The sequence below is a fragment of the Ictalurus punctatus genome, chromosome 6 (assembly GCF_001660625.3).
Source record: "Ictalurus punctatus breed USDA103 chromosome 6, Coco_2.0, whole genome shotgun sequence".
Lineage (NCBI taxonomy): Eukaryota > Metazoa > Chordata > Actinopteri > Siluriformes > Ictaluridae > Ictalurus > Ictalurus punctatus.
In genome coordinates, this window is record NC_030421.2 from 1,642,501 (window position 1) to 1,658,737 (window position 16,237).

The following is a 16,237-nucleotide window of genomic DNA, read 5'->3' on the forward strand; positions in this document are numbered from 1 at the left end:
TTATTCTACTCAACTATGGCCATGTTTCTTTCTTTCTTTCTTTCTGTTTTTGAGGAAAATGGAGAACCCACCTGAACAAAACATACGAAACTCCTCACAGACAGTAACCTGAGCTCGGGATTCAACGTGGGCCTGGAGGTGTGAAGATATCAGGGAGATCTTTCTTAAAAACTTAACTTCAAAAATGTCACAGGATGTCTTTTAAACAAGACGTCTCTACCTGTACAAGCAAAGTACTTTGCCTTGCAATTTTTGTAATCTCTCTGTCTCTATATATTTTTTTTTTACTTAAATGCAACAGTGTATATGATACTGTATTATGTGCATGAATAATATATCAATAAGTATGTCGATAATTATATAATTAATTCATTAAATGCATCAGATGCACTTTTTTTCTTGAAATGCTGATTGTCCACTTTCTCTGGAAGCTACACTGCTATTTCTACTCCCTCTACATTCATCACTACATGTACTAAAAAATTTCACATATATTTTAAAACACTTATTATGGATTTTAGTGCAAATTTAAAGATGATACTTGTTTTATACTTACAACAACTATGTGGTCACTATGGGTTGAAATTGTTTCTCATCCTGCCACCTGCAATCATACCTCCTCCACTAATAATCAGCAGTGCACACTGGCCTTCAGGGCAAACCATAGCTCGTCATGCTTCTTGAAAAAGACTCAGTGAAACGAACAGGGGGAAACCCACTATTCACAAACCGGAAAGTCCACTTGGCTGGTGCTTACTCATCTGTAAAAATCAGGGAGCGCTGGAAAGTTTGTATAAAAGGGCATTTGACAGTGCCATGCTGTTCAGTCAGTGCAGCACATGCTGCAGGCTCTGGCATTCCCGATTGGCTTCCAGGTCATTGGGTAGCAGCAGCAGGGAGCTGCACTCCGAGCCTCACGACAAGCCTCTGACTCGCAGCTGGATCTGTAACAAGGTATCATAGGAAATGAGTTGGCAAAACATCACTGGGCTGAAAAGTGTGAAAAAACATTTTGAAATGATATCATTCGTAAAGGTACACGGGTGAACACGGGCTGGTGTTGCAGACCCAAGTTCTCCAGCCTGCCACGAGACTCGCCTTTCCTTCGGGGAAACAATTAAATATTTAACTCTCTCAGATTGGGATGTCGCGGCCTCGATGTGTTAATTTCCTGTTCATTAGACGAACACACACATCATTAATCGGTGGTTAATATTCGTCTCCAGTTTGAGGCCCACTATAACTGTATATCCGAGTACAAATACATATTTTAGACAAGATTTTTATTAGGCTATGTTTATGGAATTTTATTTGAATTCATTTGGCTAAGTATGTAGTATATTCGTGAGCTATTTTAGAATCATTTTGGAATCTGACAGTAGTTTTACACGTGATAAGCAAGTGACGTCCTATTCAAAATAGCCATGACGTTTTGTTGACCTTGTAGGAATTTTGTGCACGGGTGGTTCTTAAAGAACAAGCTGAGACCGTATGTGACTTAGTGAGAATTATTATTATTATTATTATTATTATTTTTTAATTATATAGCACAGCTATATGGGAGATAACTCATTAAAAAATAGATACGCTCAACACCCTTATTGCTCACGTGCTCCCATTATCTCCAGAATTTCTATGTCAAATTATACTGCTTTAAAACAAATAAAAATCCATTCTCGTTATTTATCATTATAATTATTATATCATGCTGTATATATATATATACGATATAAAATGTATTTATATATATGATATATAATATTATACATATTGTTTTTTTTTTATATATATTATATATAATATTGTTGAAAGATACTGACAAATATTTCTCCATAATATTAAACCTTTTTTTTTTTTTTTTTAAATGCTATACTTTAAGAAACATTTTTCTCAGCAAGTCTGACAGGAAGCGTTTAATGTCGTCGTGAGATAGCTATGAAGTATATTTGTTTACGGTCAGGGGAGAATAAAAAGAGCTTTCAAGGAAGCGAGATGAAAACTTTTGAGCGACTCGATTTTTTTCAGATACGCCGTTGGTTTATGTCATGCAAATACACCTTTTGAGTTCTCTCTCTCTCTTTGTCTCTGTCTGAGTCTCTCTTTCTTTGTTTTGGGAGAGATCATAGTTGAATATCAGAGCCAAGTAAATCTAATCAATTATACAGTTTTACAGATAAAATATTCAATATAAATCAAAACACATTTTCCAAAAGTCACAGTATAATGAGAAATTTAAATTGGAAAGAGAAACCGTTTGTTTATTAGAAATGCCAGAGTGGGGTGGTGACTTGCCATCCATAAATTTTGTCACTCCTAAATCTCCAGACCTCAATCCTGGCACTATTTCAAGATTTTTAATGAACCCAGACATCAGAGACATCAAACCCTGGTGATGCATTGTCCATTTATATCAGGGAGTGCTATGGAGGACAAAGGGGAGACGGAGAGGCAAGACATGTATTCTTATATAAAAAAAAAAAAAATCAACATTAGCTTTTGGAAAAGATCATTAGGTGCTTTCCATGCTTTAGGCTGGCATCAAAGGAATACAGCAGGTATACCGATTTCTCTAAAGTGAGGGAAATTGCTTGGGTCTTGAACCACTGTGTGCAATATTGATTAACTTGCCTCATATGCCATGCACCCCTCTTTGGCTGAACCAAACCCAAGCTGCTTTTGGGGGCTCAGTGGTTCCTAGGGGAGACCAGAATAGAAGTTGAGTATCTTGCTGTGATCCAAAGAAAGTGTGCCAAATGTTATCAAAACGGGATTAGTGGACAACAGTCGTGTATAATGAAGGCAGGGAACAAAGGTAGTTTCCAAGTAACCAATGAGGGGAATTTTCAAACTATAACGCATTTCATTTATTTTGCATCTACCAGGAAGTCTCTATGGGATCACATGGACCTAAACCCATATTCCACTCAATATGCTGCAAGAAATTGCTATTGCTATTATTATTACATATTACCGTATATGACGAGGAAACGTGGTCAGAAACGTTCAAATGAAAGAAACGTCTACAGACATACGGCCACCATTTGCGAAGCCATGCAGTTATGCGTTTTCTACCATGTGCAGAATGAGGTTGATGTAGTTGAAGAGTCACTGTGCTCATGTTAGCAGCAGAGGTGCACAGCAGGTTTGGTTTGAGCCTACTCCTCTCACAGCTGCTCACACATTTTCATGCCTTTGGAACCAATTGGAAAATATAAGCAAGACCGATTTCACCGGATGAATAGTCGGTACCCAGGACTGTCGCATGTACATGAGTTAGTACTGATGCACACAGGAACAGCATACTGGTTTACACTCTTACAACATAGCACAGCTTTAATTCTGGACTGACGCACGGAGCTATATAGAACAAAACATTATTTTCTGAATTGAAAAAAATTCTGTATACAATCCCTGCTGAAAAGACTAACCAAAAACAGAAACCATCGCAGAAATTCACTACAAATATAGTAAATGGGCTGCACGTATATAGCGCTTTTATAACCTCAAACACCAACGGTAGCAGAGCTGCCATGCAAGATACTAGCTTGCCATCGGAAGCAACTTGGCGTTCGGTGTCTTGCCCAAGGACACTTCGGCATGTGGAGTCACGTGGGCTGGGAATCGAACCGCCGACCCTACCACCTGACCCACAGCCTCTCTAAATACCCTTACAAACCATCAGCTGTTAACCATTAAAACCATTATCAAAGTGTTTTATTTGTCCTTAATGGTATCCACTAGACATAACAAGCCACCAATAGAAGGCAACAAATTACCAGTAGAGAACCACAGCAGAACCATTACAGTTTCCATTAAAAACCAATACAATTCCCATTATAACCAGTTAAAACATTATAAAATTCTATAAGGGTTTCTATTATATATATATATATATATATATATATATATATATATATATATATATATATATATATATATATATTTTTTTTTTTTTTTTAAAGCAGGGACTACTTTGAAAGAGGCTCCAGCATTTGATGATTAGTCTATTCACACACTGATGGGTTATTTCTTTCTGCATGGCACTCTTGTGGAGCTTGCAGATTTCGTGCAACGCTCTGTGCCCACAGCTAACACACATCCGGGAACTGCTTCTTGAATCCTGACATTTGGAGAGAATCTCCTGCTGACTTAATCATGCCAAATATTGCGTGTCATTTGTGAGCCACACATGGACCTGGCTGACGGTAGTAGTAGTAATCCGCCTCTGCTGTGCAGAGCTCCTGGGGTGCTCAGTCACTGCTCTCCCTGCTCTTATTTTCCTGTCACGCTTGCTCATACAAATAACAACGAGCATCATCATGCAATGGATATTTATGGAAATGTAGCTGGGATGAGTAAGTAGGTTTAAAAAAAGAAAAGAAAAGAAAAGAAAAGAAAGGGCAAGGCTACACTGACACAGACAACAGGACCCCTGCGTGAAACATTAAAATAAATAAATAAATAATAATAATAATAATAATAATAATAATAATCATCATCATCATCATTATCATTTAAAAATAACCACCAGAAACAGTGCATAATTATTGTGTAAAATCCCAAATACTCTGCACGTGCGTGATCCAACTTTAAATTCCCAGCCGAGGTCTGTTCGCCACGCCCATCCTTCCTCGACCAATCACAAGCCGTCACACGCGCGGTCGCCAGCCAATAGAAATGTGTTGTGAAATGACGGAGGAAATATGGCGCTCTGCATAGCTCGGGTTTACAGGAAGGAGTCTACTCAGTAAGTTTTAAAACACCTCGCTAGTTATTACTCCTTCTCCATGACACGCATTTGTGTTTGTTTTGATATCTTTTGCCGTGTGGATGAAAGGCGCAGGAGAGAGGTTATAAAGCTTACAAAAACAATCATATTAGCGTTGTTGTTAGCGCGTGCAGTGCTGAGTGCAGTGACATGACACTGGGGTTGATGTTTGTGTGATTTGTAATTTATTTATCTCACAACAGAAATAGGCTTTATCGTGCAAACAGTTTACAGGCATACGCTGCAGCAAGTGTGTGTGTGTGTGTGTGTGTGTGTGTGTGTGTGTGGGGTGGGGGGTGGGGAGTGGACAAGTTGAATGCCCTTGCAGTCTGCAGAGTTGCCAGTTCCGCAGTTTTCCTTCCGGTAAATATATCTCTCTCTCTCTCTCTCTCTCTCTCTCTCTCTCTCTCTCTGTCTGTGGGATGTGATTGGCTTTTTTAAATAAAAAAAAAAAAAAATATATATATATATATATATATATATATATATATATATATGATATAGATTAATCATACTTGTATATTAAAGTACATTCACATTTAAATAAAACAAGCCATCCCCCACAAATAATATAAGAACTGACAAATTTAAGGGAAACACCCTTAAATTTCTCAGCATGCGTGGGAGTGCCGGTCCTAGACTTCTGGGGCCCTGAGCAAAACTTTATCAGCGGGCCCCCCGTCAGTGCCTTTATAAAAACCCCAAAATGACCCCCACCCCTTAATCTGTTCTTTCAGAGCAGTTTGACCGTCAACAAACAACCTACAGTGAGTTTATTTCAATACGTCAATAATTCTCTAAATATGCAAACTTTAGAATAATGGGCATTGTTTGTTTTTAAAGTGCACCTATTATGTTTTTTCTTTCCTTTTCAAATATTCTCTTTCATGTAGTGTGTTATATATGTAGCTGTGTGTGAATGTAAAAACATCTGCAAAGTTTACAAAATCAAAACGCAGGACAAACGGAGTTATTGACTCCCAAAAGAAGGAATCGATTCTGAACAGCTGAGTCGAGTCGTTAGTGATTCCAGACTTTACTTCCTGTACTAACCTACGTAGGTTTGTGACAAAAAGCCCCGCCTCTGGTCTTCATCGGCTGCTCGCTGACAGACGGAGCTGAAACTCGTTACGGTCGTGGGCGTTTCCTTTTCGACACACGCTGATGGTGGTAGACCAATGACAACAGACTGGGATGTCTGACCAATCAGAGCAGAGTATGCACTCTGAAAGGAGGAGGACGGATCATTTAATGAGTCATTTATGACGCGGGGATGGTAATGCTGCAGTTTAAATTATGAGCACGTTAAAGTTTTTTTTTTGCGCACTGCGCATGATGTCCTAGAATATAATCATGTATTTTTTATTTTATTTATTTTTTTTTTTAAAGAGACATTTCCTCATGACTCCTCTAAAGCTGAATCTACATTTATATTTTCATGTTATAAAACAATATTTACAGACTTTAAATAATATGAGATCAAGGGGGCCCCCTGGTGGTTTGGGGCCCTACGCAACTTGTGTAGTGTGTTGGGCCAGTGTGTTATGGAAAGTTCTTCAATGCCAATGTTAGCCAGTCCATACAGGATTTCGCGGAGGTTTTTTTTTTGTTGTTATTGCGACCAAAAATGCTTATTTTGCCGTGGCTTATTTATCTGTGCGTCTTTACACAATGTATAGAAAATTACAGGTTTGCATGCAGACATGCAGTCAAAGTACGCTCTAGCTACTAACTACAATCACCATTAGTAAATCTGGACATTATATTAGACTTAAAACTTTCAAACTGAATGCTGTACTGGATTTCTCTATTGGCTGTTTATAAACGTTATCCTGGAGACTAACAGTATTTCTTTTGAGCTGTAAAACACAATATAGGCCCTAAACATAAGGTCATGATTCTAGTAAAGTTTCTAACAGAACGCTATGCGTTGATGAACCCTTGATGGGACGCTGTGAAAGACTGGCTTGCATTTTTACTGGAATTGTTTGTTTGGTATTGATGATTTTTTTCATTATTTTTAAAAAAAAAATCAAAACACCCACAGACATATTCATCTCGAATACCTTACATTGGTTGGGGTGCTCCTGAGCAAATAACTAAATAATAATAATAATAATAATAATAATAATAATAATAATAATAATATCTTAGCTTTATAACAAATTTCAGCCCACTGTGATCTTTTTTTCAAAAACTTTCTAAGCAATTAACAAGTTAGACATTGTGCAGCGCTGGTTGCTGTGGGCCAGAAGAGTAGATGTTTTGATTTGAAAACCTAGAATTTGTACTGAAGGTTCTTTATTTGTGAATGATGTCCAGAATGCGGTACATAATGTGGTTTTTAAAAAAGAAAAATCGGCTCTAATGCTGCCATTTTATTGGGCTGAAATGTCAGATAATGAATGAGAATTGAAAATATATGGAATACCTGTTTTTAAAAACCGATCCTCAGTGGTGGAAATGTGCTGGATTTTCCACAAGCAGGACTCGGTAGTCATGCAGTGGCTTGCCAGGACTTGGATTATGAAGTCTTTTTTTTGTATAAATATTACTACCGCTAATAAAATACACCGAGTGTACTAAGATCAGGAAAAATCCAGACGCTGAAAGTGACCAGTGGTGACGGGTGAAAGCTTTGTTCTCTGCACTGTGTTTCGATAGAGTTAACGGGCGAGTCCACGTCCGCCCGTGCCTGAGACGCACGGAGCCACCTCCTACGCAGATAGACGCGAGCCTACGCAGCGACGTGCTGAGATATTGTACTCTTCACCTGGTACTCGGTGACTGTGACTGTCACATCCATTTGCACATAAGGTTTTTTTTTGTTTGTTTTTTAAATCCTTTTATTAATAATACTGCAGATATGCAAACGGATAACGGTGTTTTTAGAGGTGCAGATCCATGGGCCACATCCATGTGTTGGGACATGGTACAACCCACGTTATGAAATGTTCTTCTACAAGTAGCTTGAAATATCAGTTTTCTGCCAGTGAGGGTGAAATTCCCAAATCTTACATCCAACAGTGTTAAATTAGGAGGCAGGGAATGGGCAAGGGACTATATCTTAATACTGTGAAATTTAATTTTAGACTAGGTAGACTACACTTTCTCATAAAGCACTGACGTGTCTGCCCGTGAGATGTTTAATTATGAACTAACGGATGGTAGCACTGGGGATTATTTATTTATTTATTTATTTATTTATTTATTTATTTAAAATCTACACAACTTGCATTATGGACCTCTCGGAAATGTTGACAAAGCCTCATTAATTTTGGCGGTGTTTAACCCCGTTTCCCATCGCTGTGTTCCCGAGAACTTAAATTTTTTCCAGCATGTGCTTTGACACAAAATAGATGAATTAATAGAAACATTTGAAGAACGAGAGAGAGAGAGAGAGAGAGAGAGAGAGAGAGAGAGAGAGAGAGAGAGAGAGAGTGAGTTGGGGTAGTGGTAGTTCAGGCTTGTCGTTTTAGGTCGGGTTAAAATGTCCCCACCTCAATTAGCCAGTACTGTACTTTATTGGGATGGGAAGCTTCCATCTGCACCTGATTCGTCTTCAGAGACTTTAACGAGGAACTTCAAACAGTTTAAATGTCAATTACAAAGAAGGCATCGTTTAAGGTCCTAGTAATCTGTCCCTATTGGTCATCGGAACATGGTGCCAGGTGGCTTAAATTCAAAGCAGATGAATTTCCAGAGGCGCTGTTCTGATGGCAGAGCTCATCTACAGTGTGTGACGTGACTGTCATGCCAGGCATCGTCATATTTGCAGCTCGCGTGTGAGCACAAGGTGCGTACAGTGACAGTTTTAGTGCCTGAGGTTCTCTCGGGCGCTGCCATGAGGATGTGTTTAGCTCGATTAATTAAAGCCACCGTTTCCTCATTTCTCATTTCGTTGCTGGACGACGGAACCGTCCGCTCTCTCTGAGGGAGCACGTGAACTAATGAACGCACGTGTTTTTTTTTCTTCCCAATTTAAAGAATAAATAACTAAAGCTGGTCAGTTTACCGTGTGTCTGATGACTTGTGTGTTTCCCTGCAGCTAATGTAAGGTAAAGCGTATCAGGAGTTTGCGCACCAGGCTAAGTGCTCGGGCTGCGCTCTGTTCCAGGCAATGTAAGCGTGCATGGTTTATGTAAAACAAGTCGCCGCTGGCATGGCAGCACGCTGTGTTATGTCACCAACACCCACTTGTCAGAGATGCCGCAGCGTCCGAAAGGAAACATCGACTGGCGCTATGAAGTCGACAAGTGATGAAAGTGGCCTAGAGCTTTTCAATTACACTGCCGAGGCCTAGACCCTATAAGTTAATGGGCAGCTTCCTTTTTTGAGGCCTGCCAAGGCTTAATAGCACAGGTTATAAAACCTTGAAATGTAATGTGCTACTATAACTTCTACAATTAAAAGCAACTGTGCAAAGGGAAATAGGAAGCCGTTTTGGAGAGGCATTGGGCATAAATCAAAGGTGGATTTTCCGGATAGCCTCGGTTTACAAACTATTCGGGGGGTAAGTGATATTTAATAGATTCTTATGCACCCTTCTGTTAGGGATATATCTGGATAAGCCGTAATCTGTTTTATGCTGCCTGCAGACAGACATTGCATCATAAACAGGAGTTTTGTAGGCTGTACAATGTTTCAAAGTACCTCATGCCAAGCACTATTAACGCCAGTAACGAACTTTTTTTTATTTATTTATTTAATTTATTTTATTATTATTTTTTTTTTCATTTTGAAACCGTTAAACTCTGAACAAAACCAGGCCATGCTCGGTATGGGGCTGCAAGCTTCGTTATGAACCGAATAAAAATAAAAGCAGATCAAATGCTTGGAAATATGTGGGAAGTTGGAGTCAAAAATGTTGAAATACTTTAAAACTTGCTGTTCCACTCACGCTGCAGATGTTGCGTCCGGAATCCCATCGGGGGAAAAAAAAGAGTCCTGAGCAAATAGTCATGTGTTGACAAATACTTTCCACATTGATGAGTGCTGGTAACCACAGCAGAGGTGTGTGTGTGTGTGTGTGTGTGTGTGTGTGGCCCTAATCCATTTAGTGAAGAAAACAACTTAGGCCCACTTTAACCAAACGTTACCGTTAGACTAGCAGAAAATGCTCAATTGATTTGGATCCTTCCACTTGAGTGGTGAAATGTGTGTGTGTGTGTGTGCGTATATACAGTATATAAACACTACTGCTACAGTGCAGCTGTAGAAGAAGTACGGACGTAACAGGTGCCATTTAGTGTAAAATAAAGCAGCTACTAATTTCCTCAATTGTAGTGTATTGGAAATGAATCAAGAAAGAGATCTGTATATTTGTCTTTGGGTTAATACCATATAGAGAACATTACTGAATGCAAGGTCAATACTATCCTTTTAAAAAAAAAAACTCGACAAAAACAAGTTCTTTCTGGCTCTCCTTTTAGACCAGTACATCAATAAATCGGTCTATTACCTGTTGTTGACCCTCCTAAGCTAGCCTTTTGAAATTTGTTACAGAGCATTAACCTAACACATGTTGCTGGGGGAAAACAAAGACTTGGTAACAGGATTGGGGACCAGCTGAGTAAACTGAATGTGTAGGGCTGGTAGGCCGGAGCACTCTTGTCGTGGAGGAAGCTAGGAAGATCCATACGGCCAGCAGATGGGCGTTTTGTGCTCTGGGTGTCCACCTCCTGCCTCCCCCCTCCCAGACAAACAAGTGCCTCTACTCTCGCGTTAAACACTTTGATCAACACAGGACCTCGGCCAGAGAGCAGCACCTCGGATAGGCCTCGGAATTGCATCTGTATAAACATGGAGTGCTTGGAATGTGTGAACAATGCAACAAGAGAATCTTGCTCAAAACCCAGAGCTTTGACTAAAGCAGGGCCTCTGAGGTCCACTGAGCATTGAACCCAGATGAAGTAAACAGTATAAGGGATTAGGAGGTAACGCGGAACACGAGGTGGTTTTGTTGGACTGCGCCCGAGTTTGAGTAAATGTAACCGTCATGGCAATCAAGGACGGGTCACAGTTTTATGAATGAAAGGTTCTGCAAATTCTAATGATTAATTAATGACACTGAATGAAAGACGAGCTCAACTGAGCAGAATGGTGTTCTTCGTGCAATACTCGAGGCCAGGTTTCAATGTCAGTATCAGTATTATTCTGGATGATAATAATAATAATAATAATAATAATAATAATGATGATAAGGAGAAGCAAATAATTTGTGTCTAACATTACAGAAAATAGTCACTCTGATATAATCCCTCCATATATCCTTACCAGTAATTGATTAATGTGAAAGCAATGACCATTTTTCATAGTTTTGAAATACTACAAATATTTGTTTTAATTTTTGCAGTGTTCATTAATATTTAGTCTTTTACCACTTCTTTCTATCTGGTTATACTGACCTACATGCCAGTGATTTAAAGGTGCGTTCGGCCATTTACTATAGCACAGTACTTTGACCGGGCCGCTCTCGACAAGGACGAATCGACCGTAATGTGACTTTATATTGCAATTGCAGTGTGTCTTGTAGAAAATAAAAACCGACAAACTGACGAACCTGTGACGTCTCGTGGTTAAAGGTTTTATTTCTTTTATTGGTTTACCCCCAATGCCATGCTTCATTGAAACACAAGACGACAATTTGTCTGAGATTAACAGATGATTTTATTGTGCGGCCCTACTCCCCATCTACTGTGTACGGGAGTATAAAAAAAAACTACTTCAGTCGAGTTCACGTACAACCAGATAATGTTAAACGTCAAGAGTATACGCATAAACGAACGTGTATTCATCGACCGCGTAGAGAGTGACACGTTCTTATTGTATTCTTGGTCCTTCACAGGATATTTACTGACGTACGAATGGTATGCTCCATTAACTAAAGCCGAGTGATCGGGCTGATTCTGAGAAACGGAGAAATAGAGGAATGAACCTCTCGGTGTTGGGCCTAATTGGGCTGCAGTCTATTTAATATGTTCGACTAGGATTGGTGAACCATATAGAAAGCCATCATGAAGACTATGGTGTGAGTCTTAGTGAAGCCCCTATAGGAGCATTAGCAGTCTCCTGCGCTCAGCGTGCTGGTGGATCTTGGAGCAGTTCACCAAAGTTTTAGGTGGTAGTAATTCACCACGTATCCTCTTGGGGTCAGTGTGCACAACGTTCTGCTGGTCTGATCGGCGCCGCAGCTTGATGTGCATATTTTACATTCAAGGAAATGAAAAGCATCCAGTTTTTAAATGGGTTTAAAATGTATCATTTGGCTTAAGTAAGATTTAAGATGAATCACTTGCGTTCCGCCGCGTGCTCCGAAACAGACTGCGTAAATGTTCATCAAAAGGTTATAAATATTAAAGCAATATACAGGCATAACCCCCCCCCCCCCCCCCCCCCCCCACACACACACACACACCCTCCCCCTTAAAAATGAATAGCGTGGTCATATCACAGATCCTTATATGCTTTCAAATGAACTATCGACTGTGTGTGTTCCAGGAATAAAACGATTCTGTTGCAGTTTGAAGCCTAAACCAGATAAAAAACATTGTCTAAAATAAAATACTAGAGTAAATAGGACTTGCAGTACAATTAGGACTTGCATCAGATATCCCTCCTTTTTATGACTGCATTTATAAAAAAAAAAAGAAATATATAAAGAACGGAAGCAATAAGTCGAGTAATAATAGTGGGAGCAGATTTCCCATGGTGCCGCACATGTAAATGGAGAGAGTAGAGCCCTGAGGTTGGGTCCCACTCACTGATGTCCCGGTGAGGACGTTTCACCGGTTCTCATTAGTTTTGGAAATGAGCATTTCAAGAGGAGGGGGGAACCGCACTCGACCGTGAACAATAGAAGGAGCTGCCTGTCACGACTTGCACCTTGTTCAACTCTGCGTTTGGCTTCGATATCGACAAGTCGAGATATTTCCGACTGGGCAGCGGATACGTGCCGGCGCTTTCCGAACGTTTTAGTCCATTAAAACATCACTTGCAAACTCCTATGAATGATTTCGTAACGTTCATGACAGTGAAGCGTGACGCTTTGCATCTACTGAACATCTAGTGATTTGTGTGAAGCGGAAGCTGAAACCCTGCCTCCTGGAGCAGTGGGGATGTTTTGGATTTAATAATGAGTTAAATGAAGTTATTTTATTGCACATTTTATAAACACCTTAAAAGCATTTCGTGATTTATGCACAGTTTATTATTCAGACATGCAGGTATTGTTTTATGTTTTAAGCGAGTAGAACACTTTTTTATTTATTTATTTTTTTATGGGATGGTTTGTTAAACCGCTGACGGACGATAAGCCCACTGGAATCGCTTCATTTTTGGAAACTTGATCTGTGTAAGAGCCTTAGCCAAACCCGACGTGCTTAGTTCACGCACATGTTGATAACCAGTTACCTTGTTTTATGAGTTGTGTTCGGTTTATGATGACCTTTTGAAGTCTTGTTTAACGTCTTTCCCAGTAAGCTGACTATATGGAATCTTGTTGTGTTGTACCATGTATCATCAGTCCAACACGCTGTCCCCCAAACCCCCACCAGGTCCTCAAGGTAAACTAGCACTGGATATTTGTCGTCATGTCTCGCATATTAACAAGGCCCAGCGTCTGTCTTACGTAATACGTGGATGCCGTCGGAACGTCTAACTCGTGATGACCGCGCCTCGGTGTTGATGTCCTGTCGGCGAGAGTGTTTTGTGTTCGGGCACGTGTGCGGTGACTGGATGCGGACGTCTGAAGTGGGAGCCAAGCGGGCGAGTGGGGCTGTTTGCTTTGTCCCCTTAATGGGGTGTGTGATGGGCCCCTGATCACGTCACTGAGTAGTGCTGCAGCTCATTAGAACCAGACTGGGATTCTGCCCCACGCACACACATACCACCGAACCCTGCAGCACACACACAATTATTTAGCTTCAAGAAAGGTGTGTGTGTGTGTGTGTGTGTGTGTCCACATCGCTCATCATAATGATGCACGTGTCTGTCCACGTTAGTCAGCCCACAAGTCGGTTACACTGCGAGCTATCGGTTCTTTATTTTCCCCCTACACATAATGTTTGTTTGGTTAGTTTTTTGTTTGTTTATTGTTTCCAGATGGCAGTCCTCAACTTTGCTTGCGTGGCTTTCAAGTTCCCAGTGAGCGTTTTATAGCCTTGGCTCGAGTGCTTATCCTGTTTCCTAGCCCCTGCTTTACGACGGCCACTTTTTCCCTCCAAACCCTGAAAACAACTGTCAAAAGCTGTCTGCACTTTTCTAGAGTGTAAAAGGAGGAGCTAATCTTTGTTTTGATGCCACAAGGTTTACCCTAGGTTTAAGGGTCACTCGCGAGGCGAGCGTCCCCGAGGCTACCATTCTCTTCGATTTATTTCCGTATTGAAACCGAGCCAAACTCCTTTGTTCGCGGAGGTGCAATGAAATGTGGCGCTTTTGTTGCAAGGAAGGACTGATGAGGCTGGAAACCTTTTTCCCATGGCCGGGTCTGAGCACCATTAAGGACACGTCACTTATTTACAGGAAAAGAGCAGGTCAGCTGTAAACGTGGGGGTGGACAGCCTTACTCATCGGATGCGGTTAAGGGCAGGACTCTCATCAAAGCTCTCAGCTTTTGTTAAACCTCACCCTTAACAGGTTCTTTTCTCCAGTGCCACTCAATGACTAATTGCTCTTGCATTCCAGTTCTCCTAATCTTATTTTCCTAATGGACCCACCTATATTTCAAGCGATCAAAAATACTGGAACATCTGGCTTATTTTTTTTTTTAATTGCCCAGATGTGTCCTATTGGATTGATTGTTTAAACAGTTAATACCTCTGATTGTCTTCTCTTGGTTTGAGACCGCCTTTTGTTTTTAAAAAAGGTTACATCAACATGAAGATCAGAGAGCTGTCTATGGGAGAAAAGCAATCCATTTTGAAACTGAAAAAAAGAGGGAGAATATATCAGAGCCATTGTACAAGCACTGGGCATAGCCAGTAGAACAATTTGGAACGCCCTGGAGAAAGAAAGACACGGATGGTGCATTGAAACCTGACATCGAACGGGTCGGCCAAGGAAAACAACAACAGTCGATGACGGAAACATTGTGAGAGCTTTAAAGGAAAACCCCCAAAACAACAGTCAGTGACCTCACCAAGAACCTCCATGGGGCAGGGGTGAAGGTGTCGCAGTCCACCGTTCGAAGAAGACTTGTAGAGCAGAAATATCGACGGCATAACACAATGCAAATCATTCATCAGCAGTAAGAATCGGAAATGCAGATCGTATTTATTTATTTATTTTTTTGCGAATTCCATGACGAGCCAAAAAAGTTCTGTAATCAAGATGAACCCCTACAAAAGTGATGGAAAGGCCAAAGTGTGGCGAAAGAAAGAAAGAAAATCTGTGAAACATGGTGGAGGTAGCGTCATGGCATGGGCTTACATGGCCGCTTCTGGAACATTCTCAGTAATCCTTATTGACGATTGAACTCATGATGGCAGCAGCAGAATGAATTCAGACATTTACAGGAACGTTCGGTCTACCAATTTACAGAGAAGTGCGTCCCGTCTACTCGAGAGGAAATTCATTATGCAGTCAGACAATTTAGTTTACCCCGTCTAGTTGTGAATGTCAGATGTAAATCTTGTATTAATCTTTTTATTTATTTATTTATTTATTTATTTATCTCAAACCCAAATGTCTTCAGTGTGTAAGAAAAACCCTAACCCTACTCCTCACTTTAATTCTTTTATATCTGCATAAAAACGCAATATTTTCGATGAACAAATGCACCACCGTGGAACAGTTTGTTAGTCCGGATTATCTACAATGACTGCGATAGCAACCTGGTCTGTGCTGAAAGCCTCTAAAAGCTACTTTAATTCTTTAATGAAATGCTCATGGCTGTGCTGGGTGTAATAACTTTGATAAAGTGTCAAAAGAAGATGGTGTAAAAGGACATCAGTATTTCCTCTTTATCTCACATCATTGTAGAAAACAAGCTCAAACAACGGGAAATAAAGCAGAATTGCTTTCGTTTTCGGTTGAATTCTCTTTTTGCCTCGTACGACTCTCTCATTGTCTAGCTCTGATAGACGGCAATCCTCCGCCATCTTTAAAGTCAGCAGTAGGGCGACATTTTAGCTTTTTTTTTTTTCTCCCCCGGTCACATTGGTTGAGAGAAGCTCACATACACAGGCACCACAAGAACCTCAGTGAAAAGAGACCGTTCTAAGACGCAGTAGCTTCTACATTTAAAATAAAACTAATGGCCGGTTTTCCTTACCACATTCACAAATGCAGCAGGAGGTTTTTCATCCACTACCAAGCTCTAACCATAGAAGAAGACAAAGACACTGGGTTTAATTCCTTATTTACTGTTACGCCAAAATACACAATGCCAGATAGACTACGTGGAAGAAATGAAGTTGTACCCTCGCTGTGTGAAGGATAAGGACGAAATTGAATACAAATACGTTAATC

At 40.3% G+C, this 16,237-nt stretch overlaps 1 protein-coding gene across 2 annotated transcripts in view; it reads left to right on the forward strand.

Moving 5' to 3' along the window:
- Positions 1-4,646: 4,646 nt before the first annotated feature.
- clybl (citrate lyase beta like) overlaps positions 4,647-16,237 on the forward strand; it is a 67,873-nt gene continuing 56,282 nt past the window's right edge. For both annotated transcript variants that reach the window (XM_017470804.3, XM_017470806.3), the window contains exon 1: positions 4,647-4,747. In XM_017470804.3, coding sequence (XP_017326293.1) covers positions 4,704-4,747 — 44 coding nt within the window. In that variant the 5' untranslated portion in view covers positions 4,647-4,703. The remainder of the gene's footprint in view (positions 4,748-16,237) is intronic.